This window comes from Ammospiza caudacuta, chromosome 6 (assembly GCF_027887145.1).
Source record: "Ammospiza caudacuta isolate bAmmCau1 chromosome 6, bAmmCau1.pri, whole genome shotgun sequence".
Classification (NCBI taxonomy): Eukaryota; Metazoa; Chordata; class Aves; order Passeriformes; family Passerellidae; genus Ammospiza; species Ammospiza caudacuta.
Window position 1 is genome coordinate 28,069,076 of NC_080598.1, and position 26,717 is coordinate 28,095,792.

The 26,717-nt window shown below is 51.9% G+C and overlaps 2 protein-coding genes across 2 annotated transcripts in view; one reads left to right on the forward strand and one right to left on the reverse strand.

Annotated features, from left to right (window-relative positions):
* The first annotated feature begins 335 nt into the window (after nucleotides 1–335).
* CHST1 (carbohydrate sulfotransferase 1) lies at nucleotides 336–9,494 on the forward strand. The gene is made up of 2 exons (XM_058807372.1): nucleotides 336–474; nucleotides 7,574–9,494. Exon 2 carries the CDS (start codon nucleotides 7,618–7,620, stop codon nucleotides 8,875–8,877), a length of 1,260 nt encoding a protein of 419 aa, XP_058663355.1. The 5' UTR covers nucleotides 336–474; nucleotides 7,574–7,617; the 3' UTR covers nucleotides 8,878–9,494.
* Nucleotides 9,495–12,136: 2,642 nt separating this feature from the next.
* LOC131559505 (transmembrane protein 263-like) overlaps nucleotides 12,137–26,717 on the reverse strand; it is a 199,448-nt gene continuing 184,867 nt past the window's right edge. Inside the window, exon 3 of the mRNA XM_058807871.1 lies at nucleotides 12,137–16,931. Coding sequence (XP_058663854.1) covers nucleotides 16,645–16,931 — 287 coding nt within the window. The 3' untranslated portion in view covers nucleotides 12,137–16,644. The remainder of the gene's footprint in view (nucleotides 16,932–26,717) is intronic.

The window sequence follows — 26,717 nt, forward strand, 5'->3', positions numbered from 1 at the left end:
GGCTCTGGCCGCTCCGGCCGGGCGCCTCGGGGAGGTAAATAAGGAAAAGGGAGTTTCATGCCCTGCAAAGCCGGGGGGCCCGCGGCCGGGCTGGGGTGAGCGGGCGGCGCGGAGGCTCTGCCGGAGCCGGTGCCTGGCGCCGCGCTGCGTGCGCCCGTGCGCGCTGCCGGCCCGAGGGAGGAAGGAAGGGAGGGAGGGAGGGAGGGAAGCAGCGCAGCCCCCTCGCCGCCCGCCCCTCGCCCGGCGCGGAGGGCGTGGAGAGGCGGCCCCGCTCGGCGGGTGCCCGCGCGGGCAGGGCAGGGCAGGGCCGGGCAGGGCGGCAGCGCGGGCAGGGATGAGCCCCCGCAGCGCCGCCCGCTGAGCTCCGCCGGCTGCCGCCCCCGGGCCGGGCCGGGCTGGGCCGGGCTCGGCGTCCCCCGCCCCAGGGTCCGCGGCCGGGGATGCGGGGGGCAGCCCGCCGGGGCGTTCCGCCAGGTAAGGAGCGCCGGCGGTGGGGGGAGAGCGGCGCAGATCGGCGGGGGTGCCCGGGGCCGGCGGGCTGGGGCTCTCTCTTAACCCTTTCCGCGCCACCAACTTTCCAAGGCAGCGCGACGTCGCCCGCAGCGGCGGGAAGGACTTTTCCCGCTGGTGCCCAGCCTGGCTGCGGCGGGACCCCGGCCCGGGCTGCGAGCGCCCAGGGGGAGCCGCCGCCCGGGGCCGCCTTAGCGGCGGGGGCACAGCAGCCCTGGCCCCAGACCCCCGGGGGAACGAGCTGCCGCGAAACTTGGGCTGCTGCTGGGCGAGGAGCTGCGCCTGGAGCAAGTGAGTAAGTCCCCGGTGGCACACGGAGGCCAGATGCCCTGCCCGGCCGCGTAGCCGCGCCAGCCGGCGGCGCAAATGCCCCCGCGTTTGCTGTCAGACCTCCCGGCGGTGTGAGAAACCTGCCGTGAGGGCGCAGGCTGACGAGGAGACCTCGCAGAGTGGGGTGCAAGCACGCCATAGTATGGAGCAATCCTACGGGAAAGCTGTGCGGTTCGAGATTTGGGCTCTTGACGCGGCCGTAGGTTAGGGACGTTGCAAAAAGAGTGTTTTGAGGTGGTGAATGAGCGCGTTCATCCCAAAAGAGCCTTCCCAGCTCCTGCCAGGGAGTGCTCTGGGAGTGAGCAGGCTGGTGGTTGGCTCAGGGGAAGGTGGAGAGCACAAAACCCCCTGTATTTGGTTTACCGAGGTGTTCACATCCTCGGGAAGAGGCAGATGCAGTTCAGCAGATAAGGGATAAACAGGCACAGGTGGATGTTGTGATAAGAAAACTCTGGGACCGGCTGGGGTTGGTTGGCATTACTTGATAGTGATTAATTAACTGAAAATGTGTACGCTGTGTGCCAGTAGGAAAGACACTGATTCCCTGTTGAAAGTCCTGCGCTGTTTAAGTGCTGGTCAAAGTGGGCAGTAATCTTCTGGCGTTACAGGATCTGTCGGTCCCTCTGAAATGTAGAGAGGAAGAACAGAGGTAGGGGAACGGGGGACATGCCAGGATGGCTTTGAGCGCAGGAGTCCTGTGCCTTATCATAAGAAAAGTGCTCCAGGAGGTGATGAATGCAAGAGCAGAATTAAGGGGGCACGAAGCACCTCTGCTTGGCACACGGTGAGGCACCCAAGGAAGGTGGCGGGCACGAGTCCCAGCGGGCATTTGGAGCTGTGACTGTAGGGAAGCTCTAATCCTGTATGGCTGAAGAGGAGGCAAGGCTGAGAATTCATTTCCACCACATCAGGATCTCATGTTGGTGGGGCTTGCTGAGGGGGAGGCTTGGGGGCAGAGACCAGCCCTGCTCACGTGTCTGTGGTGGTGCCTAGAGTCAAGCAGCGGATTGGGGACAGCTCAGTGCTGCTTTTTCTCAGTGGTCTCTCTTTCCTCTGGGGAGTGGTGGGGTGCAGCCCAGGCTGGGTGGCCCACAGGCATGTTTGGTGTCCACCAGCCTTTGCAGAGCCAACAGCATGACTAAGCCACTGCGACCAAGTGGGTGCTTGCACTCCACCAGAAGCCTGTCTTCCCTGCCTTGGTGGCCACGATGTTGTTGTACAGGATAAACTCTTTGCTCAGATGAGAGAATGGGATGTGCTGGGAGAATGCTGGCATGTGTTAGGGCCTTTGCCAGTGGGTCACTGGCTGAGAGTTGTTTTGCAAACCTGCGACTTAACTTTTGTGCCTGGGTGGTGAGGTGGGGAGGAGTGGGGCTGCAGGAGGGAGCTGCTGGCTGGGCAGGGGGGCACCGCAGGGTGCTGGCTGCCACTTGTCCCCTCCAGCAGCTCTCAACAAGCTGTACTGCTCTGGGCACGGCATGCAGGGGTGTTACATGCTGGGCAGGGGACAGAGGTGCAGGTGCAGGTGCAGGGCTGAGCAGGTGCTGAAGTTGATGCTGTGAATTCTCTGGGTGACTATGCATGCAGGAGTCTCTGGGTGGGGGAAGGGAAAGGGGGAAGAGGGGTTGTTTGCCATGAGTCACATTTTGGGATGCATCCCCTGGTGAGCGTGCTGCAGTCTCACTTGTGTCAGGAGAGGGGTTTTGCCTTACAACCCACGGCCTTGTGCAGGGTGTGCCCCTCTGTGCCAGCGTGCCTGCGCCCAGCGTGTGGGCAGGTGGGCAGGCAGCCCTGCCCACTTCTGCAGCCATCCACCCCTCTCCCTGGCACTGAGACCCTGGCCTGGTGGTTCTCAGGCGATCGCTGCTCACAGTTGTGTTTTCCAGCTGGTCCCAAAGTCCTGAGTCACTCTGCCGTTTCCATGGAAACAGCCTTGCTGGCGGGAATCGGTTTTGGGGGTAGAGGGTGCCGGTAGCTGGACTGGCACCAGGCAGGCCTGCGGGAAGAACTGGCAAGGCTCAGGCACTCCTCCAGTGTGCCAGGGCATTTACAAAGGCTGGAGCAGGCATGTGTGTTGCACAAACCCTCACACCTTCTTCAGCTCCCTTTTCCCTTCCTTCCTGCCATGGGGAAGCAGAGAGGTTTCCCTGACAGTGGAAAGGGAGCTCAGGATGAGCCCAGCCAGGCTGAGGGTACAGCTTCTGGGGAGCTGTTGAGAGAGGGGGACAGCCTGGAAGGCTACCAAAAAGAGCAGGGTTCTTATGACTGCCCTGTGAGAGAGCCTTCAGGACAGCAGTAGCAGTAACTGCAAGGGCTCCTGCATAAAGCTGCCATCACTTCTGAGTTGCCTGAACATGGCCAACTCCGGGGAGCAAAGGAATTTCAGGGAAGGCTTGGGGCAGGAGTCAAGGCAGCTGCCCATGTAGAGATGATGTGGGATTGCCCCATGAGGATGAGAGTGCCACAGTGCCATGAGACACTGCCCTGCATTACACCTAGCTGCTTTTGGAGCGGAGCAGACCTGTGAGAGGTACTGACCCCTGCAACTTCCCCACAGACTCCAGCCTGCCTAGCAGTGCCTGAACTCAGCTGCCAGTGCAGCATTCAGTGCCACGGCCTGGCTGCATGGCTCCAAAAGCAGGTAATTCCCATCAAACCTAGGGAGACCATGCCCGGAACAGGAGCTCCCGGCGCCTGCCGCACCATGGCCGGCTCCATGCACTGCTCCCCGCACCGCACCGGTGACTCACAGATGCCATTCAGCTTAATTCATCACCTCCGATCTCCCCGGCACTCCGGGCCGTCTTGCTGGCTTCTTGCCTGCTCATCTCCTTCGGAGCAGTGCTGGGAGTCAGCAGAGGAGGAGGAGGAAGAGGAAGGCAGGTGATTACGCATCCGCTACCATTGGCAGGTGCACGGGGTGGGGGAGGTTCCACTGCCTGCGCCCATCCTTTCCCTTCCTCTGGGCTCAGGGCTGCGGGAAGTGGGGCAGGGGAGAGGAAAGGCTCAGCACCTTCCTCTTCGCACAGACAATGCTGCTGTCCCGGTGCCAGGCCCTGGCTGGCCTCCTGCTGCACTTAGAGCCGGTTGCCGGATGCTGTGTATCCCTTGCGGACAGCCTGGTCCCAGTGCGACTGCAGGCAGCTGCACAGAGATGCAGGCAAGGCAGCAGAGTCCCCTCTGTTATGCTGTGACCACAAGGGGGTTAGGGTTGGGAAAGGGGCAGTGGTGGCCCCAGCAGAGTCCCAAAAGAACTCATGTGCCTTCTGGCAGGCCCCTTGCAGTACCAGCAGTGCCAGGGGCTGGAAGGTGTGAGTGATGTACCCCTACCCCATGCTCCATCTCATAGTCCCAACTCCCTGGAAGGACACACTGAACTTGGCTCCCCCCCTTGGGGCTGCATTTGCTCATCATCTTTGGTGGAGCTGAGCTGGAGACAGAGCAGAGGGTGATTTTGACTGAGAACACTTCTAGCACAGAACCATCTAGGAGGCCAGCGTATCCAGTGACTCCCATGTCAGGGGCTGAGGTGCCAAAACATTCCATGCCTCACACAGGACTCTCAGATGCAGCTCCATGTGGGCATGGCCCTCTCTCAGCTGCTGTCTGAGCTGCCAGCCCTGGCTATCAGGCCAGTTTAAGAAGAAAGTTCCTCAGGGTGGGAATGGGAGTGCAAGCAGCTGTCCTGCTGTGCCTGTGAGCAGGACACATCCTCCTGGGGCATGGTGGCTGCAGCCACTGCTCAGCCAGCCCCTCTGAGCCACGTGGAGCCCAGCACAGCTCTTCCTTGGCAGGTGGTCACACCAGCCTGGCTGTGTCTGACAGATGAACAAGGGGCAGTGGGAGTAAAAGTGATCCTCAGTTGTCCTGGCAGCTCCCAGGTGCCATGTGCTTTTGCTGCCCTGGGAACTCCTCCAGAGCACCCAGCTGCCAGTGGCCACTGTCCCTGGAGCCCCGGGCAGGATTGAGCAGGAACTGCAGCCCCTCAGAGACAGGCAGTGATGGGAGGAGGCAGAAGAGCCAGCTGGGAGGTGAGAGGAGGCTCTCTCTGGCTGGCTTTAAAGGCCACAGATGAGACATCAGGGAGGGAAGCCTTCTCCCAAAACCTTCCCCTCCCTGATTGCAGCTCAGCAGATGGGCAGGGCACACGTCAAGGAGCAGCAAAGGCTGAAGCTGGGCTGGGGTTTAGCATTTGCTCAGTCAAGGAGGTGAATCAATGCCCCGTTTTTTCCCCTCTGCCACTTGGGACATTGCAAAGGGGAATGGGTCAGTGTGGGTGGAGAACCTGAAATGCTCACAGCCAGTGAGTGATCTGGTGAGAATTGGGACCAAGAAGGCATCTGATCTCTGGTTTGCCTGTTTTGGGGAGCTGGTAGCAGGTTTCTGCTATAACCAGGACAATCTGAGTCTCACCTGCTCCAGCATCCATCAGCAATGAAGCAAAGAGTAGGAGTTGAGGTTGTGTGAGGGATGCAGTGTGGTTGGCCATCACTAGAGAGCAGGAAAGCATTCCCATTACGGCTTCCACCTAGGTAGCATGCAGAAGTCACTTGGGCCAGGAGACCCCAGCAGAGACTCTCCTGTCCTGTTCTGCCTTACCAGACCTGGGAAAACACTTTATCCAAGGGCTAGAATATCCCATGTGGACACTGTGGAGTTTCCCCTTTGCAGGGTGGGTAACACAAATCCAGCAGCAGCAATAGCCAAGCATCTCTGACTTCGGTCCTCCAGCCATGTGCCACAATCCTTGGCAGGCAGCAGTCCAGGTGAAAGCAACCTGTATTCAAAGCATCATTTTGGGTCTAAAGCACAGCTCTTAGTGCACAGACACAGGGAGTGCTGGTGGGCAGCTGCATGCAACAGCTGTGCCAGCCCCCCTGTCCTGGGGTCCTGCTCTAAACCCCTGTTCCCAGTGAGAAATCTCTGGAGTTGGTAGTTCCTGAAGCTCCCTGCCTCCACAAATCAGCTGGGGCAATCAGTAAGCAATAAAAATATTAATTTCAAAAAAGTGAGGCTTTTTTACTCACCTGCAGCTCTGAGCTGCCCTCCTGGTGTCACTTGCTGGCTGACAAGGTCTCCCTGGGGCGTGGAACATATGGAGGACATGGGAACAACACACTGTGGCAGCTGCTGTGGGCTCTGCAGGGACCACACATCAGGAACATTGCACTGTCCCAAGCCCATCAGGGATTTCAGTGTGCTCTGGGCTACAACAGCCCTCACATGCTGAAATCCATCACTGGTCCACTGCTGTTCCTCAGAGACCTTGTACAAGCAGCAGCAGCAGCAGCACTGGCTCTGACAGTGCCACCCACAGTGACCTGGTGCTGAGCAGGGGACCAGGCACTCGCCATGAGCTTGGGGCCAGCACGTTGTTCTCCCTGGGGACCCACAGCGAGCAGGCAAGAGGAAGCAATGGCAGTGATGATACAGTGGGCTCTGCTGGGCGAGGAGCAGATACACTTGGGTCTTGTCCCCTCGGTTTGCTGGAGGTGGATGGGCAGGTGAATGTACCACACTGTGGGAGGAGAGACATGGAAGGAAGATGGCTGCAGAGGAGCTTTAAAACCATTGCTTATAGTTGTGTGTCTCCCACACACGGGTGCTTTAGCTTGTTGGAGTTTCTGGGATGCATCCTCTATGTTCCATCTCCCAGCCCCACCCCGATCCCCCGGTGGCAATAGTGTGTGGATGTGAAATGTCTGCGCTGTGGAGAGCAGCAGGCAGTCCATGAACATTATTTGGTTAGTGAACAGGGGGAATACTGAAGCAGCACCACAGTTACATCCCCTCCCAGCAATGTGGCAGCTCCTCTGGAATGACAGGTCCTCCCCCCGGTCATGGTCCCTGAGCATCCCATCCAACAGTCCTGCTCAGTTTCCCCTACCCTCGCCCGTGTGTGGGCAGCGGCAAGGCAGGGCTAGCACCACTGAGGTTGTTCTTTGCACTACAGCCCCACTCTTCCTTGCACCCATCCCTGGTGCCAAGGGCTACTGCCCTGGCTGGCAATAGAGTATGGAAGAGATGCAGTTTCGCATGCTTCCTCCTTTGTAGTATTGTTTTTACCCTCTAGTGCTCAGAATAGGAGAGCCCTGAATCCCAGAGTGGAGCAGGATCTTACCAGCCCTATGAGCTCATTGCTGAGGGCACAGCTCTGGCTGCACTTGTCCCCAGAGGCTGACAGACTGAGCTGGCTGTTGGACCTCTGTGCAAAGAGGTTTGCAGTTCCAGGAGAGACATTGCCACTCTCCCAGGCAGGAGGTTGCTGGCCTGGATGGGCCATGCCTTATCCTGACAGCTGGAGGAGACATAATAGCACCATCCCCTGACCTTTCCCTGCCACAGCTCCTGCACTGGGGTTCCAAGTGACAAGTGACTCACAAGGCAGCTGGGGAAGAGAGTTTGCAGCAGCTGGATGGAGACAGTGTCACTGCCAGGTTCTAACATCCCCCTGCCTGGGCTGCAGTGCATGGGGTGAGCTAGGGCCCACAAGATTTATGTACACCCACAGCCTGGAAGGAACAGAGCTGAAGTCCTGGCTGGACATGTTTCTCCAGGCTTGCCAGCCTCTGCCTGTTATTTTTCTTGTCTGAAATGGGGCTTGGCAGTGTGTGACTGAGATTCACATGGTTATGACTGATGGACGTACATTAGGAGGGCATTTGTTGGTACCTGCATCAGTTGGATACTTGGCAGTCCTTGCTCAACCTGTGAATTTTCTGTTGGGTTGCAGACACCAAGACGACGTGCGAAGAAGCTCCATGAAGGTGACCAGCCATGCAATGTTCCTGGAAGGCTGTACTCCTCCTAGCCTTGGCATCCATTGCAATCCAGTACACAGCAATCCGGACCTTCACTGCCAAGTCCTTCCACAGCTGCCCCATCCCTAATCCTGTGAACTGCAGCCTGAGCCAGGACACTGATGTGGCTGACAGGCTGTGCGATGAGAATCCCACTTTCCCGTACAACCTCTCCAGGAAGACTCATGTTCTCATCCTTGCCACCACCCGCAGCGGCTCCTCATTTGTCGGGCAGCTGTTCAACCAGCACTTCGATGTCTTCTATTTATTTGAGCCCCTCTACCACGTCCAGTACACCCTGATCCCAAAGCTGACCCAGAGCAAGAGTACGACAGACAGGCGGGTCATGCTGGGCGCCAGCCGAGACCTGCTGAGGAGCCTGTATGACTGCGACCTCTACTTCCTGGAGAACTACATCAAGCCCCAGCCTGTCAACCACACCACCGATCGCCTCTTCCGCAGGGGAGCCAGCAAGGCCCTGTGCTCACCACCTGTATGTGAGTCCCTGGGAGCTGTGGATCTCCACTTGGAGGAAGGAGACTGCGTGAAGAAGTGTGGGACCTTGAACCTGACGCTGGCCACTGAGTCCTGCAGAGAGCACGGCCACGTGGCCATCAAAACTGTACGGGTGCCCGAGGTCAATGACCTCCGCGCCCTGGTGGAGGACCCACGGCTGAACCTGAAGGTCATCCAGCTGGTGAGAGACCCCCGGGGGATCCTGGCATCCCGGAGTGAGACCTTCCGAGACACCTACAGGCTGTGGAGGATCTGGGATGGCACTGGCAGGAAGCCATACAACCTGGACGTGACCCAGCTCACCACAGTGTGCGAGGACTTCCGGAACTCTGTGTCCACCGGCCTCAACCGGCCACCGTGGCTCAAGGGCAAGTACATGCTGGTGCGGTACGAAGACCTGGCCAGGAACCCCATGAAAAAGACTGAGGAGATCTATGATTTCCTGGGCATCCCCATGGACAGCAACGTGGAGCGCTGGATACAGAACAACACCCGAGGAGACAGGTCCTCCTCCAAACACAAGTACGGGACGGTGCGCAACTCGGCGGCGACGGCGGAGAAGTGGCGCTTCCGTCTGTCCTACGAGATCGTGGCGTTCACCCAGCACGCCTGCCAACAGGTGCTGGCACAGCTCGGCTACAAAACTGCTGGCTCCGAGGAGGAGCTGAAGAACCTCTCCATCAGCCTGGTGGAGGAGAGAGACTTCCTGCCCTTCTCCTAAGGCAGCCCCAACGGGCCTGGTTTTGATGCGTACTGTTTCTAACTGATGCCTTATTTTATTTTCTTTCCTTTTGTTTCCCCCTCTTTCTCTCTCTTGTCTTTTTCTCTCCAAAATTTGCACTAAACCTTGAGCGGGAATCTCAAAGGCCGAGTCCAGGGGAAGTGACTGCTCCCCCTCAATACATTTTGGATGCCAGGAGGAGTTGGGTCTCTCCAATCAAGAGCTAGAACTCTGGATGGGTAACAATGTTTACAAAACACACAAAATGTATAAAGCAACCTTCAAGCTTTCCAAACCGAAGGGTGTCTGGGGTACTGTACTTTTGCACTGTTTACTTTTACAATGTAAGAGGTAAATATAAGTATAATTTATGAATGGTGACATCCCCTCCAGAATAACTTCCCCTGCCCCAAATGAACACGTTAGACTGGAAGCTGAAAGTGTAACAACCTCCTCATTTTTGATCTCAGTGCGACATATCTGTCTGTTTAAGTCCTGTTACTGGGCTGGGCAGTTGGTCAGCTGCTCCTACATGGTTGTTTGGTAACACCTGTGATATTCCTTTGTGCCAAAAACCCACTAAAAGGAAGGAAAAAAAAAAGGGAAAAAAGCGATTGGGTCATTTGGTAAAAGCCCAACACATTTAATGCTTTATTTCTGTGTTTTCTGTAAATAAAAGTGCAATAAAACTGACCCGGGGGTGAACTTCAACTGAAAGACCTCAGCAAGTACACTGGGGTGGATGCACCACCAGGCAAACAGCAGCATCTCCTGGTTTGCCCACCTCCTGCGAGGCCAGGAGCGGGTAGGACAAGGCTGGGGGAGGGGACACCACAGCCCCCAGGGGGGCAGGGAGCTGCAGCCGCCTCCAGCCGTGTGCATGTTTGCATCTGAAGTGTGTCAAAATGCAAGCAGTTAAGCCAAAAGTGAGAACCCATGGTTATTTACTGATCTGAAAACTTGCTGGTTTGCATGGGGACATGAGACTTGCTGGAGTGCCTGACTCCAGAGTGCTAATGGCACCAGCACAGTGAACCCATTCCTATCAGGCTGCCCCCCACCATGTCTGACAGTGCTGATGCCAGGCATGGCCTGCCCTGGAGGACAGGGAAGGTGCTCTGGTGCAGGTCATGAAACTGCCAGAATGAAAATGAACTTACCAAATGATCCTGGAAATACACAATTATTCCTTCATGAGCTGCCTGCTGCCTGCAAGACACCTGGGCCCATGGGTTGGGCAGATGCCATGGCTGTAGCTGGCATGCAGCTGCCACATAAATATGGGCACATTCTAGGCTGGTTGAGTTTGGAGGTCTGATATGGCCACATTTATCTGGCAGCTGCATGCCAGCTACAACCATGACAGGCAGGTCAGAAATCTGCTGAATGGGGGAGCCAGGCATGCAGGGCAGGAACACCGAAAGCCTTACACAAGACATTGCTTGTGCATTGCTACTTGATCCCTGTCTGATGAAACAGCTGGCCAGCTCCTCCAACCCAGCTGGTGCAGTCCCAACAGTCGAGACACGTCCTGCAGACCACAAGCAGCTGCAGATGGGAAGCCACTGGGGCCAGTCCCCTGGGTACAGAGGACAACAGTGGCCCAGCAGTTTTCCAGTAGCTCCTGGAGCCAGGCAGGGCAGTGACCCACAGACAGATGAGACCACAATTTGTGACATCTACTCACAGCTGCACACTCCCAGCTTTGGTCCCGCTCCTGGCCCAGAGGTGTCTGAGCCACCCAAAGCCCACCTACCTGGGCAGGTCTTCTCTCCAAAGGTCTCTTCTGAGCTCTGCTGCCCAGCAGCTTTTGCTCACTCTTTCTTGGGAGAAGACTGGGTGCTGCAGTTGCACACAGAGGATGGGAAACACTGCCTGAGTGAGACAGGACAAAGCTGTAACTATAGGTGATTTTGCACCACCCTTTCACCCCTAAAAGACCACTGGAGGAGCAGCTTGTTAGTGGTGTTTTGCGACTTGGCTTAATGTGGCAAACCAGCTGGGCTGCAGGGAACGTGAGAAGCTGTGAAGTACCTGAGAGCTTCTCAGGGCTCACAGTTCCAGCACCTGTACTTCATCTGTGCTGTCTGCAAGGCTACATGGATGGTTCCAGCTCTGGGAGGAGGAATGGGGGCACAGTGTGCACTTGCTGTGGGATGGGCACTTTCCTCATCTCCCTCCCCACAGTGGGCACAGGGGAGCCCCTGGAAGAGACCATGTCCCCAGGTGTCTTCACCCACCTGTCATTGCCAAACCTGCTCCTGCCACCATCTTGGTGCCTCCCAAGCCACACTGCCTGGCTGAGTCTGCAAGCGAGGACGGAGGAACAGGGCAGGTGGCAGAGGTGGCTGCAGACAGCCTTATTGGTGCACTGTGTGCTGCTCTTCCCAAGCAGCTGGCAGCAAAATGCCAACTAAATAAATGGCTTGATTGCCCTATTATTAGTTACTAAATTAATCTTTTTGTCAGCACTTAACAAATGCTGAGCTGTTGGCTCCTGGCCTCGACCCAGTAAAAGGGACACCCTGTCTTGTGGCTGATCCAGCATTGCCCAGCCACTGGCCTGCAGTCCTCCCTGAGGGCTGTGCATTCCAGGGAGCACTGCGTGGCTCTGCCCTGGGTTAAGTGCCTGTGGAGCAGATGAGGTGCCTGGAGTTGCTGGCTGTGCCCCCCAGCACAGCACTGCCAGCCAGCCAGCAGAGGGTCAGGCTGCCCCATGGGGGCTCGCTGCAGCCCTGGGGAGGGATGGCAAACCCCCATCTCCTGCAGAATGAGCAGGCTGCTGTGAGCAGAATTTGCTTCCTCAGCTGGGAAAAGTGGCTATGCAAACCTGCCTGAAGGAACAGCAGCTGTAGAGGCAAAATTTCCCATCTTCAGCTGCTGAGATCCCACTTTCAGGGCTAGGCCAGCTGTCCCCAGCCTGAAAGCTCTCTTATGCACTGGTCTTTAAACCAACACAAAAAATTGAGTTTAGAAGTCTTATCCAAACCGTTCTTACCATTCCAATCAGGAAAGGTGCCTGCAGCAAAGTGGCTTTTGAACCACACTTGAAAGCTATGTCCCAGTTTAAGCAGGGATGGAGATTCTGCCTTGCTTGGTGCCTCATCGAGAGCCCTTAGGGGAGAGATCTAATTTCCCAAGGAATCTCTAACATCTTCCTTCAATTGTGCTTCCTCTCCTCATTTCCCCCCACTAGGAACAAGAGCCAGCATAATCACGGTTTTTATCCTCAAATTTTACTGTAATTAAAATACAGAGATGCAGAATATTCCCAGAAACACACTGCAAAACAAACCAAGCAAACAAATTCAGTAGGAAACCAATTACAGACAATGAAATGATAAAGAACAAAAGTGTTCTCTGGAGCCCAGCACTGTGCACAGGACCGTGTGGCCACAGTTTTGAGTTGCCAAAGGCCTCCTCAGCTCCTACAGAGCAGAGCTGGGCCCTGGCTCTGTGGTTCTCTCTAACCATCTCCACATTCCCACTCATGCTGTTGTTTTTACAAGGATGACTTTGCAATGGAGACACGGAAATGACCCACCCACAGGGATAAGAGCCAACAAGGGAACCCAGAGAAAAAGAAGCGGGTTAAGATTTTCCACATACAAAACACAAGGAGACAGAGAGGGGTGGAAGACATGCACTTCTCTCCCAGGCAGGGGAACTGCAGGGGCAATCACCCTCTGCCTCCCAGGCACTGAGAGAGTGGATGTTTAATGACGGTCTCACCAAAAGCTTTGGGGAGCTCTATCCACGGGCAAGACCAAAAGCTAAGGGAGGGATAAAAAAGTAAAGGATAATGAGACTAAGGTCAGGGACAAGGGAGGAGAGGATGCACCTGTGGGTCTCCTTTCAGCCAGGACATGTTTGTCAGGCACAGGGAACAGCCAGGCAAGGTGGGACACAGGGCTGCAAACATGGCCACATCCCACCTCCACCATGGGGGAGACCCAGCCCCATCATGGGGAGATCATGACAAAAGCCTGGGGGAGATTTGGGAAGGGTGGGTGATAAGAAGGGAGCTGATCTGATGCTTCAACCATCCACTATCTATCTAAATGGAAACTGCTAGCAATCATCATTACTATGGAAGCAGTGCACAAGCCAGGCATGTGCCACCCCCCCACACCAAAACCCACATTGATTCACTCCCCTTTCTGTGCTCTTCCCTAGGACAAACCCCATTGCACTCATCTTCTGATTCAAAGCCTGTCCTAAGAAACAAATTATTTCCACGGTCCTTGTTTTCTTGTTCCCCCACTCCTCAAGTCCTCTTGACACACCACTCTTTCCTCATCTTCTATATATAAACTCCCTTTAACCCTTCCCTCTACCCTGATGCCACCCCCTCCTATTTTGTGCCAAGCTACTCCATCCAGTAGCACAACACAGTTTTTGTACCATGACTGTGCAGTGAGAGAAGGGCTGCACTGGTAGCCTGGGTGACTGGAGTCTCTGTAGTGGGGGAGGAGGAAAGAGAGGGCATCTGACAAGAGCCAACAGCTTCCCCATCCAATCCAAATCCCACTGTCCTGCAACCAAAGCTGTCAGAAGGCTTCTTTACTTTTAGACTGGGACAACTGACCCTGTTTTCCCTGTGCTCTGGCACTGTAAATGCCCAGAAAAGTAGGCTGGGACTGGGTCACCATGGTGAACTGAGCAGGCCTAGCACAGACTTTCTTAAAGCCTTTGAGTCCTGGAGAGTCACTTATTCCTGAATGCCTGTTTAGCAGTGTGAGGCCTTGTTTTAGGAGTAGATTTAATCTTCTACCCCTGCCTGCTAATTTGATCTCTTGCTACTCACGGTCCCTGAGCTGTCCTTTCAGCTGGGCTGTAAGAACAGTGATTTAGGCTGTGAGTTCTCCTCACCAGCTCATCTCCTCTTCTCCAGGCCATCCTGCAAGGAAATGGCAGTTCCAGACAAATGATAGGCTTTATTCTATTTCCTGCAAGGATGCACAGAAGAGAAGAAATAAAAAGATGGGAAACCCTCAGGGCCCCAGTGGCTTTCCTTACATCACCTTTATCCCATTTGCCACACCTGATGTGTACACACAGGCCTGCAGACAACAGCTTGGGCAGGATGTACTGCCTCCCCCAGCAAGAGACACTATTTAGCCAAAAGCACAATCACCCTCCCACCAGCCACCTAGGGCTGGCTGCTGAAGGTTCTTACATTCTATCTTCTCCCATCCAAGACCTTGGAGAGACATTGAGGAAGAAGACTCTTCTGTCCCAATGGCCAGAAGCTATCTTTCTCAGAGGGTTGGTGACAACACAGCTAGTTACACACAAGCAGCTTTCAGCTTTGGGGCTAGAGCTCGCTTCAGAGGCAGTCTGTGATCTGGAATAAGAGATGAGTTGTGCTCAGGGAGAGCAGTGAGCAGAGATCCATGCAGTGCAAACTGTCCCCCAGCTTTGCAGAGCATTTGAGACAAAGGGAGAACAGACAGGACTTCTTCTGGCCTTGACAACTGCCACAAGCATCCCAGCAAAGTACAGGCACACATCAAGGCCTGATCTTTCTGTGAAGCCGCTGCCTTCAGAGACAAAACTGGCATGTCAGGGTCAACTTGGCCTTCACCAGAACAAAGGACACAAAGTGAGGAAATGCACACACCTACCAAATGTTGCTTCTGTTTCAGAAACAAAAATGTAAGTCAAACCTTTCTCATACTGTCAAGAGTAGCAAAATGTGGAGATCAGCAGCTTCTTACCACTGCAAACAGCAGGGGCTACCTAGCAAAGGGTATGGAGAGTGATTAACACCAGCATGATTATCATGGGGACACAGCAACATACATCCCAAAATGTGGATTTAATAAAGGTTAGAATGAAAACTGCATCACAAGCTCAAGAACATTCAGCAAAAATGGTGGCGGGGGTGTATGTGTGTTGTACTTAAATATTCCCTGATGTCTAAGTCCTAAGCACAAGAGAGCAGTCAGGAAGTGCAACGACCTCCAAGGGGAAATGAAGATCAAGAAAGTTGGCTTCAACGTCCAAAAGATAGGGCTGAGAGAAAACAAACAGCATAGACAGGAGAAAGGGGATTTTTCACATTCCTTTGGTTTCAATAAACTATGCTCTTGGGCAACAGAGGGCAAAACATCCTCTAAAACATGATTTTTCTTTTGACCAGGACCCTATATAAAAACTAGACTCTGGAAGTGCCAAAGATGACTGTGTGAACTCCTCTGCAGCAGTGGCACAGGTTTGATTCCCTGGCTGAAGACATGTCTGTGGACTTACACGCACGCTAACACACACGCATGTTTATAAAATACAGCACAAGCACTGCTTCCCTTGCCTATGCATTCAACACCTACAGACCTAGGCAAATCACCTGCCAAAGCCAGGAGCTGCAGAGTTAATGGTGGAGCCTGGGGCTTTCTTCATCCCAAGAATTACAGGGGACCTTGGAGGGAGTGAGTGAGTGCATGTTTGTGTTTATATGTGTCTGTACAATGCCACACGGCCCGCTGAGCATCAGGGGCCAGGCTGAGGATGGCTGTGACTCCCAGATGGATGCAGGTGTCTGGGTTTCTGCGGCACTACGACTATGGGTGGGCTATTTAGTGCAACATGGTCCTTTAGAGGAGCCGGGCTGGGGCCGCAGGAGCAGTGTGCAGAAGAGGAGTTGCTGGTGCCCTGTGCAGGCTAACTGCTGTTGGAGCATGCTCAGCCCCTTGGGAAGTGTTTTCCAACATGGTGCAGCCCACTCACACCCAGGCCCCCACTCCCAGGGTGCTGAGTCATGGGGAGAGCAAGACTCTCAGCTTCCCCACCATCCCTGAAGCAGAATTTGGATGGCATTTGGGAACACACTTGCTCCTGGTTACTAGTGACGTCTGTGGAGTGTGAGTGTGGCCAGGAGACAAAATGCCCTTGTTACAGAATGGGATACTGGAAGGACTTTAAGGGTCAAACAAAAGGCCTGGTCTCTCTGTGGAACATCACTGCCTGAACTGCAATATCACAGAGGCCTGGCAAGTGCCACTGACAGCTCCTTCCTCAAATGGGAACATACAGCAGCTTTTATATTCCTCCCTCTCACCAAGAAAATCTGTGCAGAAGTTGATGGTCTGGGATGTATCATGCTGTGGTGTGGCATCATCCCAGAGCTGCTCTGCTGAGCTTGAGGGTTCCCTCTCTGAAGGGTTCAATTCAGCCAGGGAGTCAGTGACTGGGAGCAGCTTGTGGGGATGGGCCCTGCAAAGAAAAGAGGTGCAGGGCGGGAGGGAGGCTTCCCCCTCTTCACAGTATATCTCCTTTGCATCGACGGACTTCTGCAGTTCTCTGCCAGGCACACCTCCCAAACACACCTTCCAGAGGGAAGGGGTGTTTCAGAGGCTATCTTCCCAGCTGAAGTTGAATTTGAATACACAACCCACACTTCAAGCTAGGCATAGTTCCACCCCATCCCCTGCTACTCCCTTCACCTCCAGGCAGATGGAGCCTGATGCCTTCTCCCATCCCTCCATGCTTACAAGAACAAGAAGGGAGGAAGGAAACTACAAGACAGAGACAACTGCGCCTTTAAAGTCCTCAGAGTGAAGATGGTTCCCAGTAGGTGATGGGAGTGAAAGGCATTGACAGTGGCTCTGTGAGCTCTGAGCTAGGCAGGCGGTGCCGAGCAGGCTGCAGCCGGAGTCTGCTCGGGTGCTCGAGCCTCCCTGAAGCGGCTGGTTCCAACTCAAAGAGGTGCTGGGTAGGGGGACAGTATGGGCAGGTTGATCTTTTGGAAGGGAGCCGTGACAGGGATTAGTCAGCCTTGTCCTTCTTCTTTGCAGTGAAAGGGACTTTGCTGGCGACCGCGCTGCCCACAGCTCCGACGCTGCCGGTCACCGCTGAGACGCTGCCCTTCACCAGTCCAACGCCGGCAGCGGGGACACTGGTCACAGCTGTTTTGGTGAGCTCCAGACTCTTGCTGCCCACCCAGGCAACTCCTCCCAGTGTGGCCCCCACAGCTCCCCGGGTGATACTGAATAGGCCGCCTGTCACTCTCCAGATGACTCCTGCCTGCTGCTGTGGGTGGTCCTTGCTGGCATCTGTGGGGAGAGAGAGAAAGGGAATGTCAGAAGTGGTCATGCCGGAGACCTCCCTGGGCACCCTTTCCAGCTGAGGATGGTTGTCCTGGCACATGGCACATGCTTTCATGTGCATAATGCCTTGCCTTGCAGCCCTAGACCTCTTGGTGCCTGAAGGAGAAACCAAGGCAATCCAGGCCTATGGCATAGCAGGAAAGGACTTCGAGAGGGTAGGAGTGGGAACAGAATTGCCTGTGTGACAGAGAAGGGAAAAAGGCAGGTCAGTTACAGCCCCAGATTTGCAAGCCTTTGTGCTGCAGTGCAAAGCAAATCCCACTTTACAAGAGATACAATTCCCCTCCCATGCGTGTTGGCTAATGCCAGTAAATCACAAAGACTAATGCCAGCACAGGAGGCATGAACTACAGACAGCAACAGCTGATGTTTGTGTGGCCTGCAGGTCCTCAGAAGCATCTGTTTGGAAGCAGGTCTGGGCTCGTGTCAGATGTGGAATGGAGGCACAGCACAGACTTATCTGCGAGAGCTGTAATTGAGTGAGCAGAGATAGCTGCAGTAAAGATACAGTGACAGAAACGTCACCTCGGGTTGTACAAGCCCTCCAGAGATCCCAGCTATGTATTTAATAGTGTTAAGACAGTGCTTAAGTTACTACACTGTGTCACTGCTGGTTTACCTGTGCCAGCTGGATCAAGGCCAGCATGATATACCCACCCAAGCTGCCATCACACCTGCCCACAACACTGCAGATATAAGGTTCACAGCTCAACCACATCTTGGGAAAGGGTTGCCTCTGAACTGCTTCTCACGGGATTCAAACCTGACAACTCTCCTGCTGGCCTGCACACAACCCTCTCCCTCTGCATCAGCTAACAAAGTGGTGTGCAGGCAGCAAAGCCAGAGCAGCTCTGTTCATGGGCCAAGGTATTTTGGATAGTCTGACTTCTGATTTGCTGCCAGTTCTGTGCATGAGATGAGTTACTAATAATTGAAAAACACAATAAAGCAATCCTGGCAGGAAAAAAAAGAAGTGGGTTCACCCTGAAATCCACGGGGAGCTGGTGTGGAAGGTTTGCAGGTCCAACTATGAGAATTCATTTTCTGCTTTTATTATTCCACTGTAGCTTGTTCTGTATTTGAACACAAGTGACAACACCCACAAAAGTAGAGGTGGTGGGCAGGTGATATCAAATCCATTGAAGTTTCCATTCTGGGATGGTGATTCAGTTCAGAAAGTGAAATGGTGGCGAGTCCACCCAACCTGTTAATCTTTCTAATTCTCCAGCATGAAATAATGCCTCTGACCTCACAGTGTAAGAAAATATCTTCAGCTGGGGTAATGAATATTGTATTTCCAGCTCCGTTACAGAAACAGCAAAGTGGTGGATGTTTGTGCTGCTACAACTGCAGATGGTGCTAAGTGGGAATAATTTTTAGATGGACAACAAATTGTCAGAGGAGCAGAAAACCTAAATGTTTATAGGCTCTGTTTCCCCCCCCCCTCACCGTCAATGATTCACAAAGTGAGCATCACAAAAAAATGCAGACAAAAAAGGTTAAAAAAAAGGCAGAACATGAGTTAGGTCTGTAAAAAGCTAAATAGCAATTATTTGAGAATGATGCTGGCACATATTTGGTTATCCAACAGTTTTGTTAGATCTTTTCCTGAAGGATGGAAGCTCCCATGGCTTTATTCATTGGAGCATCTTGTTAGGTGGAAAGAACTACAGAAGGATATTGCTGCCTGTTCAATCACTGCAGTTTTGTTGTATTTGTATAAAGTGGTATCAGGCTCCAATTTTTTGTGAAAGCATCCAGATCCTGCTTATCACAGCCCAGCAGAAGGGGCTGAAATATTCCCCATTAGCCTAAGAGGAACCTTAATACAACACCAAGGGTCTCCACATCAGAAAAATGTGGGAGTAGCAATGTTGGGGCCCTGCTGAAATCACCATGGCAGTGGTGCCAGCTTTTTCAAGCTGCAGTGTTCCTGGAGCTCTAGACTCTTTGACTCTCTCAACTCTAACCTTAAACCAGAATCAGGTGGTGTGATGATCCTTCCCTAGGTATTTTTGTCCTGGATTCCGCTAAAATTCTGCAGAGTTTGGAGTTTTCTTGTATTCATACATTTTCCCCATAGCTTCTCCCAGTCTGAACAGAGGTCTCCCTTGGGCAGGGAGTCTGATGCTCACTATCTCTGATGACTTGGAATAAGCCTTAAATTGCACATCTATCTGATAACATGGACTGAAATATGGAGCTGGAAAAGGGCCAGTACAGAGTTTCCAGTGTACAGTTCTACCCAGTATACAACTTATTCCTTACCTATTCCTCAACAGTTTCTCAAGAGGTTTTCTTTTTCTCCTCTCCCTCAATGTTGCTGAGACCCATTGGCTCCATGTCCACTTTAGCTGCTAAGTCCTCAACTGCTCCACAGTGCTTATCCAGTACAGCCATTTTCTGTGTTTTGTCTGCAGTCCAAGGGCAGGAAGAATTGAAGGGTCCAGAAATCCATGCAACTGTAAAGCAGGACTAGATAAAAGGTAGAGTGGTCCTCCAAACAACCACTATTCTTCAAGGATGGCAGGTCTTGTATTCCTGCTCCCCATGTGAGGAAACGGATCCTTTGTGTCCCAGAGGACTGCAATGCAGAAGCTTTGGGCATTAAACACCTACTGGCATGCTCAGCTGCAGAACCAAGACCTATATCAAAGTAGCAATAATCCTTCTGGCTCTTCCCCAGTAAAACTGCATCTTAGGCTACCTGGAACTTGTCTGTAGGAAGATTTATGCCTCTGGAGCTGCCCAGCTATCTGAACTACAGTAGTGTAAGAATCTCTAATAGGGAATGTGAATGCCTGCAGGTGGACAGCTACGGACCAGAGAGAAGGTGGTAACTGCAGACAAGACTGAGGGAGGACATTACTCTGCCAGCAGAGAGTAGAATATACTGGACCAAGTGTCAGGAAACACTAATGAAGACAAGGCAAGGACAAAGGTTCTTTCTGCTTAAGCTTGGCAGAGACAACAAAGCTGCAGCGCACTGGAGCACCAGTGCTTGCACACTGCCTGCACCTGGTCTGCAGCCACTCTCACTGTCCTTAGAACTCCTCAGGCAGAAGGGATGGAAGATCTGGCTCTGGGAGGGTGAGAGGCTGTTGCAGAAGCATTCTAACAGCTCCAACACAAAGCAGAAGATGTACCACACCAAAAAAATCCCAAGCCTATCAACCAAATATACAAAAAACTAAACCAAAACCCAAAGATGCTCAGGTTTGAATAGATTTGAACAGAAGAAGATAAATCTCTGGTGACCCCAACCACAAGGGACCACATCCTAACCTGGTGGCAAGCTGAAATGGGTCATATTTGTTCTATATTCCAGATGATGCATTGAAAGCTTTCAAGCCACCCCTGGTTAGTTTGTCTTCAGGATTGCAATAAACCCCACAGTAAGCTGTCATGTAAGATAAGCATCAGATTTACAGTGCAAATTAGTCTCTCAGACAATGGAGCGAGCTAAGCATTTTGTTGGCACAGAGGAGTCCAGATTAAGAGCAAGACAGACAGCAGAGATGAAATACACAAAATAATCAGAGAGACAGACACACTGCCTAAGCAGGGGAACACTTCTGTTCCCTGGAGCCAGCTGCAGCCCATGCTGCTCATGAAAGCTCTTCACAATCTGCAGAGCCCTTTTTCCTCCATCAATGACCTGGCCTTTTCACGGGTCCATTCAGCTTCACTTCACCCCATGGCAGCTTAGAACAGAAGAATAAGTAGGAGAAAAGAGTTGATTAAAAGGCTCTCCTGTATCAATGCCTGTGTCCTGGCCTGGGGCTGGCACCCCACACAACAGAGGTGCCTCCCCACACTCTCCTCCTTGGCCACCACCACCTGCACTCCCCACTGGCTTCTCTTCCCGAGCAGCGGTCCTGCCCACCAGGGCAGATCTTCTCACCTGATCCTAACAGCATCTATGGATCTATGGGCAGAAATGAGATTGTTAATAACACATACAACTTTCTGTGTTGCCATGACATTTTTCAGGGCTTTGTGCTGCAGGCATTTGGAGAGACAAAATGTGAGCCTGTGCTGGTGCCCAGGACAAACTGCACAGGCACTACTCTTGCCCTCAGCCCCTGCCAGCAGGTGATACAACAGGCAGGGTGAACTCTTTACTTTAAGGACTTGCGCAAGTTGCTCTTTCCTACTGACTTATAAAAACAGCCCCAAGCTAGGAAAGCAGTGTCAGAGAGCAGCACTAGTTTTGCATCTTTCCATTCCTGCTGGGCCCCAGACAAAGCAGCCAGGCTGCTCAGAGGCCTACTAAAAACAGTCAATGTCATCAGTCTGTCCCTCAGTAGATGTGGGAGGAAGGGGTGAGGTCACTAGTTCAAACCTGAATTACTCCTCTGACAGCTACTAAGTGGCCACTGGTTGATTTAGGCAGGTTCCCTCACCTAGAAAAATGTTTGGTCTGGAGGAACAAGCAGGGGGTGGAGGGTCAACTACTCACACAGTTCAGTTCCATCTTTTCTTAGCTCTTTTTTAAGCAACACTGAGGAAGTCATTCTGACCTTTATTGCCTCTGCCCCACTGTGATTGAAAATGTGTGATTTTTTGAAAGCCTTGGTTGTTGAGTCACAAACAAGCATACATGGGAGAGAAGTTTCCAGTCCTGATGTTTCTTGGAGAAAAAACTGAAAGTTTGATTCAAGTGCACTCTTAATGCTCTGAGAACCCCAAGTGGATTATTGTTATTTTTAACCTTGTGACTTTTTCAAGCCTACCTCAATTTGAAATGCATGGGGTTGGCTCCGATGTTTCTCTTCCCTTTCTGTAAAGCAAAACTGAAGTTAATGATCCCTATTTCCTTGTATTGCTGTGCTGTCATGAAGGTTAATTAGGTACAGTTAGTGCAGTGCTTTAAACAAGGAAATTGTACTTGTATCGTCATGACTGGCACTGATTTGATTCCTGTTCCCATTCCATTCTCAGTGAAGACACCAATGACAACTTCCAGTTTATCACTGGACAGGTTTCTAATTTCCAGACAAATCACAAAGATGAGAAGAAAACTTGCCCCATCCCCATGCACACCAGCCTGCTATTGTGGGGCTACACAAGTTTATCCTGCAGCTGAGACCTTCCTTTGGGTGATGCACTCCTTCACTGGCACAAGCAGCTGAAGCAGGCAGAGACCACTCTGATGCTGGGCGCAAATGAAATCTCACTGTCCATCACCTAGCAGGACCCTTCTCCAGAGAATGACCAACACCACCTTCTTCCAAGCCTTTTCTGCTGCTGGAGAAAGCTTAGCTGAATCTTGCAGGTCACATCTGTAACAAGCATTTACATCTGAGAGGAAGGAACTGCTGTTCATGTCCTTTTTGTCATTTTTGGATCAAAGATAGAGATCCTGCAGTGTCACAGGCAAAATGTTAAAGGGAGCGCTACAAAGCGTTTGTTCTTCAAACACTCTGGCTTCTCTCCTGCCATCAGTCCCATGCTGCAGCTGTTGGAAAAGGCTTTGCAGGCTCAGCAGCTGGGCTCTGCCCAGCCCTGCTCTGCCCAGGCACCAAATGCTGCCACCAGCAAACCATGCACAAACCATGATGGCTGCCACCAGCAAAAAGCCTAGAAATGCCACATGGAGTTTAGCCCTGGAGTTTTAAACTTTAACTCTGCAATCAGCAAGACTACTCGTCTCCCTGCAACAGGACGGTTCAGGAAGCTGCTGCACACAGCAAAATGGGGCAGCTGTCTCCGCAGCCCAGCTCACCCCAGGGCTCTTCACTGGCACAATGAGCTTTAATTGTTCCTTGCACATGCCCCAGGAGCAGTATTAACTGCTGAAGCATCTACCCTGAAGCACAGAGAGACAGGGTTCAGGGGGGTAAATGAACAGTGATATGGAGTGCCTTGTTTTCCTCAGCTGAGCCCTGGGTGAGAAGCAGCCAAAGCTCTGACTCTGGAAGTGTGAGGCTTAGTTGGTTGGGAGTTTCCTGACTCTCTTTGTTGGGAAGCTTCTTGTCACCAAAACAGAAACTCTTTGTAAAAACATGGCAACTTCAAACTTTCACTGAAGAAAGAATTCAGGGAGATTGGCCTCAGAGCAGGTAATAACCCATGGTCAAGGGACTTGGCCAGGCTTGAGTCAGTGCAAGGACACTGCCAGCCACACGTACACAAACACGCACACACACACAATGGCCCAAGCAGCAGCAATTTGCACTTTTTTTTAAACTGTTTCACTTTGCAAGAAGAGATACTAACTGGAGGAGAAGCATAAATTTACCCTCTCACTTCCTAAGTGCTTCCAAATACCAGAGCCAGGATCTCCTCTGATAAAGGTCTCTGTTTCTTGAAAAATAGTTGTTCCTTTGCTTTGCCATTCGTTTACAGAGGGTGACTGGGTTTTTTGATCCAGAAATATCTCTTTTATATAGGTATAACATTTTGTCAGGAACAGCTAGAGTCTCCTTCAACCAGGATTTCCTGGGACCCTTTGATTCTTACAAGACTTCAGCTACTCTGGTGCATAGAGATGGTCTCTAATGAAGCTGAAGACAGGATGTCCCATGGTCCAGAGGTAATGGTCTATGTGTTCCAGAAAAACACAAGCGAGCTGCCAGACAGGTAGTATCATCTACTAGAAAGGACATGGATGAGGCAGGAGCCTGGAGACCCAGCTCTGTTCTCAGCATTATTGCTGACAGCTATGTCTCTGCTTCCTCTCCAGGTTCCTGGCTTGTTTCAGCCATGGATGGTGTGACTGCCCAGACAACATGCTGGGGATCCTGCACGACCTGCAGTGCAGTGCGCTGGCAGGCAGGAGTTAATTCCAGCTCTTCGAAGCCCAGCAAGGTGGGAAAGGAAGAAGTTCGCCCTTTGCAGAGGGGAAACTAATGAACACTAACTGGTTGGCCTTGTGGTACTTAGAAACAACCTCCCAGCTCCCATTGACATACTTAGCCTCTCATCTCAGAGAGAAACAAACACACACCAGGACAAAGTTCTCCAAAGCTCGCCATCCTTCTGATGCAGCTCACAAGGGCATAAGGATGAGGATTTACCCTTTCCATAGGCAGCTGGTTTAAGACTCTTTTGTCATTTGATGTAAATATCATCTCTTACTATGGTGTATGGTTGTAAGAAAGATGAGCCCACAGGAGAAAACTAGAGCAAAACTACCAGTGGTGTTGGCCCTTCAGGAAGAAAGAAATCTGGACATTTCCCCTTCCATCTCCATTGCAGTGTCTCTCTCCATGTGGAATAGATACAAAAATAGGCTTTTGCTGCTGGCCAGACAGGTCACTAAAGAGCCTACAGGATGTCTCAAGGCTGCTGACAGAGTGGAAAGATGATCTTGAAAGGCAAGAGATTCCAGCTTGCCGCAAAGAACTGAGCATGGTGACTGCTTCCTCCCTACCCTCACCACCCTCTGGGCCCTGGGCTAGAAAATGCACTGGTGCATTATGGCAAGTATGAACAGCAAGGGAGAGCTATCAGCTGGGCTCCACCTTTCCTGAACTTGTGTTAAAAGCATCAAAAGCGGCCAGCAGACTTGACTTGTTTGAACTTAATGTTCCTGCCTGTCTTCAATTTCCACTTTTTGCTCCACCTACAAGCACTTGGAGCAGTTAAGTGCCTTGCTTAAAAGCTTGGCAAGAAAGAGCACATAAAGCTTCACCAACAGCTCCTTTTCCTTTTGGAGCCTCATCACTGCTACACTGAGATTCTGGATCACAAGGACAGGAATCACCTCTTGCCATGAATATGGACTCTTGAGCCCACTTGGGGATCTGTGGGTGGAAAAGGAGTAATCCAGCAGACTCAAAGATTTTCAGTGGCCTCAAGATTTAAAGGTTTGAGGAGGAGAGCTTTCCAACAGAAAAATTTATTCGTTGCAAATAACCCTTCCTAGCATTTGCGCCCAGGATGAAGAGACCATCTTTTTAAGCTTGCTCTTTGACCCATGCTAGCTCAGCTCTTGTCAGGGCACATCACCTCCTCTGTCAATTCTGTAGCAGTGGTTGCACATTCTTCACTGAGCTGCTTTCAGCTGCTTGTGATAGTACCTGACACAAAAAGACCACAAATGAATCAGAGAATCTTGTTAAACAGTCTTGTTAATTCAGCTCTGATAAAGACACAGGAGAAAAAAAAAATCAATATTTGTAAAATGAAAAAGGACAAAATCCATAGAGAAATAAAGGTAATTTTCACGGTGCTATGAGGCCCTTACAAACAATGGAGAGCAAATAACATAATCCAAGCTTATGTAAGAAACAACTTTTCTTCCATGCTCCAGTGCTACCCAGTGGATTTTAAACAAAGGCAGCTCCGTTGAGCCTCCTCAGTCCAGTGAGGCTAAAACTCCTTCCCATGACAGTATTGCTAACTCACAATTTATCAAAAAAGCACATGAAGTTAGGTCCCAACAGCAGTTTGGGGAGAAGCACAGCAGTGAGACTAACTAACAGGAAGGTGCTCTAGGCTGCCAAGATCAGACATCAAAAGTTTCCTCTATTTTTTCACAAACTACTGTGAATATGTTGTGTATTCTGCCACTATATTATCAAAGGTTTAATCTCTGGAAACACATGATTGTAACTTGAGCATTATACAGCTGAGATATCCAACCATTTATCAAAAAATATTCCTAGTAAAGTTGGGAACATATCTTGCCTTGGTAGTAGGGAAGGATCCAGGTCAAGACATTTCCTCTTTCAACTCCTGGAGCAGTTGAGCAATGGATGCTGATGCTTTTCAGCAGGATGGGTGGCACCAGTGAAATATTCAGAAATCCTGCATTTATTCTGATTATGTGTTCCCTACTCCTCTCCAAGGCACATGGAGGAATTGAAGAAAAAATGAATGGCAGCTCAAAAAGCAAAGGCACAAATTTTAAGTGACCTTTGACTCAAAGAAATGACCCATTCACCCCAGAGGCTATCCAGGGATCTTTCTGTCTATCCAAAGGATAACAAGGCAGCTAAGCTAAAAGCTGCATCCTACAGAAGCAGCTGAGTGGGGGATTTATGGGGGAGGTACAGATATGCTCGCCTGCTCATGCTCAAGTATGCCAGGAATAGGCAGGATAGACCTTTATTATTCTGCTAGAGGAAGGTATTTGATGGCCTAGTCTCAAAAATTCAGTTTCACATCTCAGCTGACAAGGGGAGAGCACTGCAGTCATGAGTGGGCAGGTATGGTGCCTCTGGGAGCAAACAAGCAGAGCATCCCTCCCCCACAGCCAGGCTGAACAGAGAAGGACGGGGACTCATCCATGTCTCAGACTATTAGATCTATTCCAGTGCAAAAATCATCCCCCAGCTCTGCACCCAAACCTCTCAGTGTCCCCTCACCCTGTCACTTCAGAAAGAGCCAGCTGGCGCTACCTGTTTCCTCAGTGAGCCCATCACCTGGAAATCTCAGCCTGGAATGCATAAATTAGAGCTAGCACTAACACTGCCCAAAGAGACATCAAACCTCGCCTCTGCACTGCACAGACAAAGAGCTGCTGCTTAGGAACACGGTGTGACAGTTCCCTTTGCTTCCCTCCATATTCATGTCCTTTCACTTTCCAGGGCAGATTTCAACACAGCACAGCAGGGATGCTGTGCACACTTGGCTTTCGGATGGTCACTGAAGGGCTCTCCCTGGTGCTGCAGGTAAATTGGACTCATTTGATACTGTGGCAGGACTGCCATGGAGCCAGGGTCCAGTTTGGCTCTCAGAAATGCTAGGATATCTAGGCCTCCCTTGAAGATTAGTGCTTCA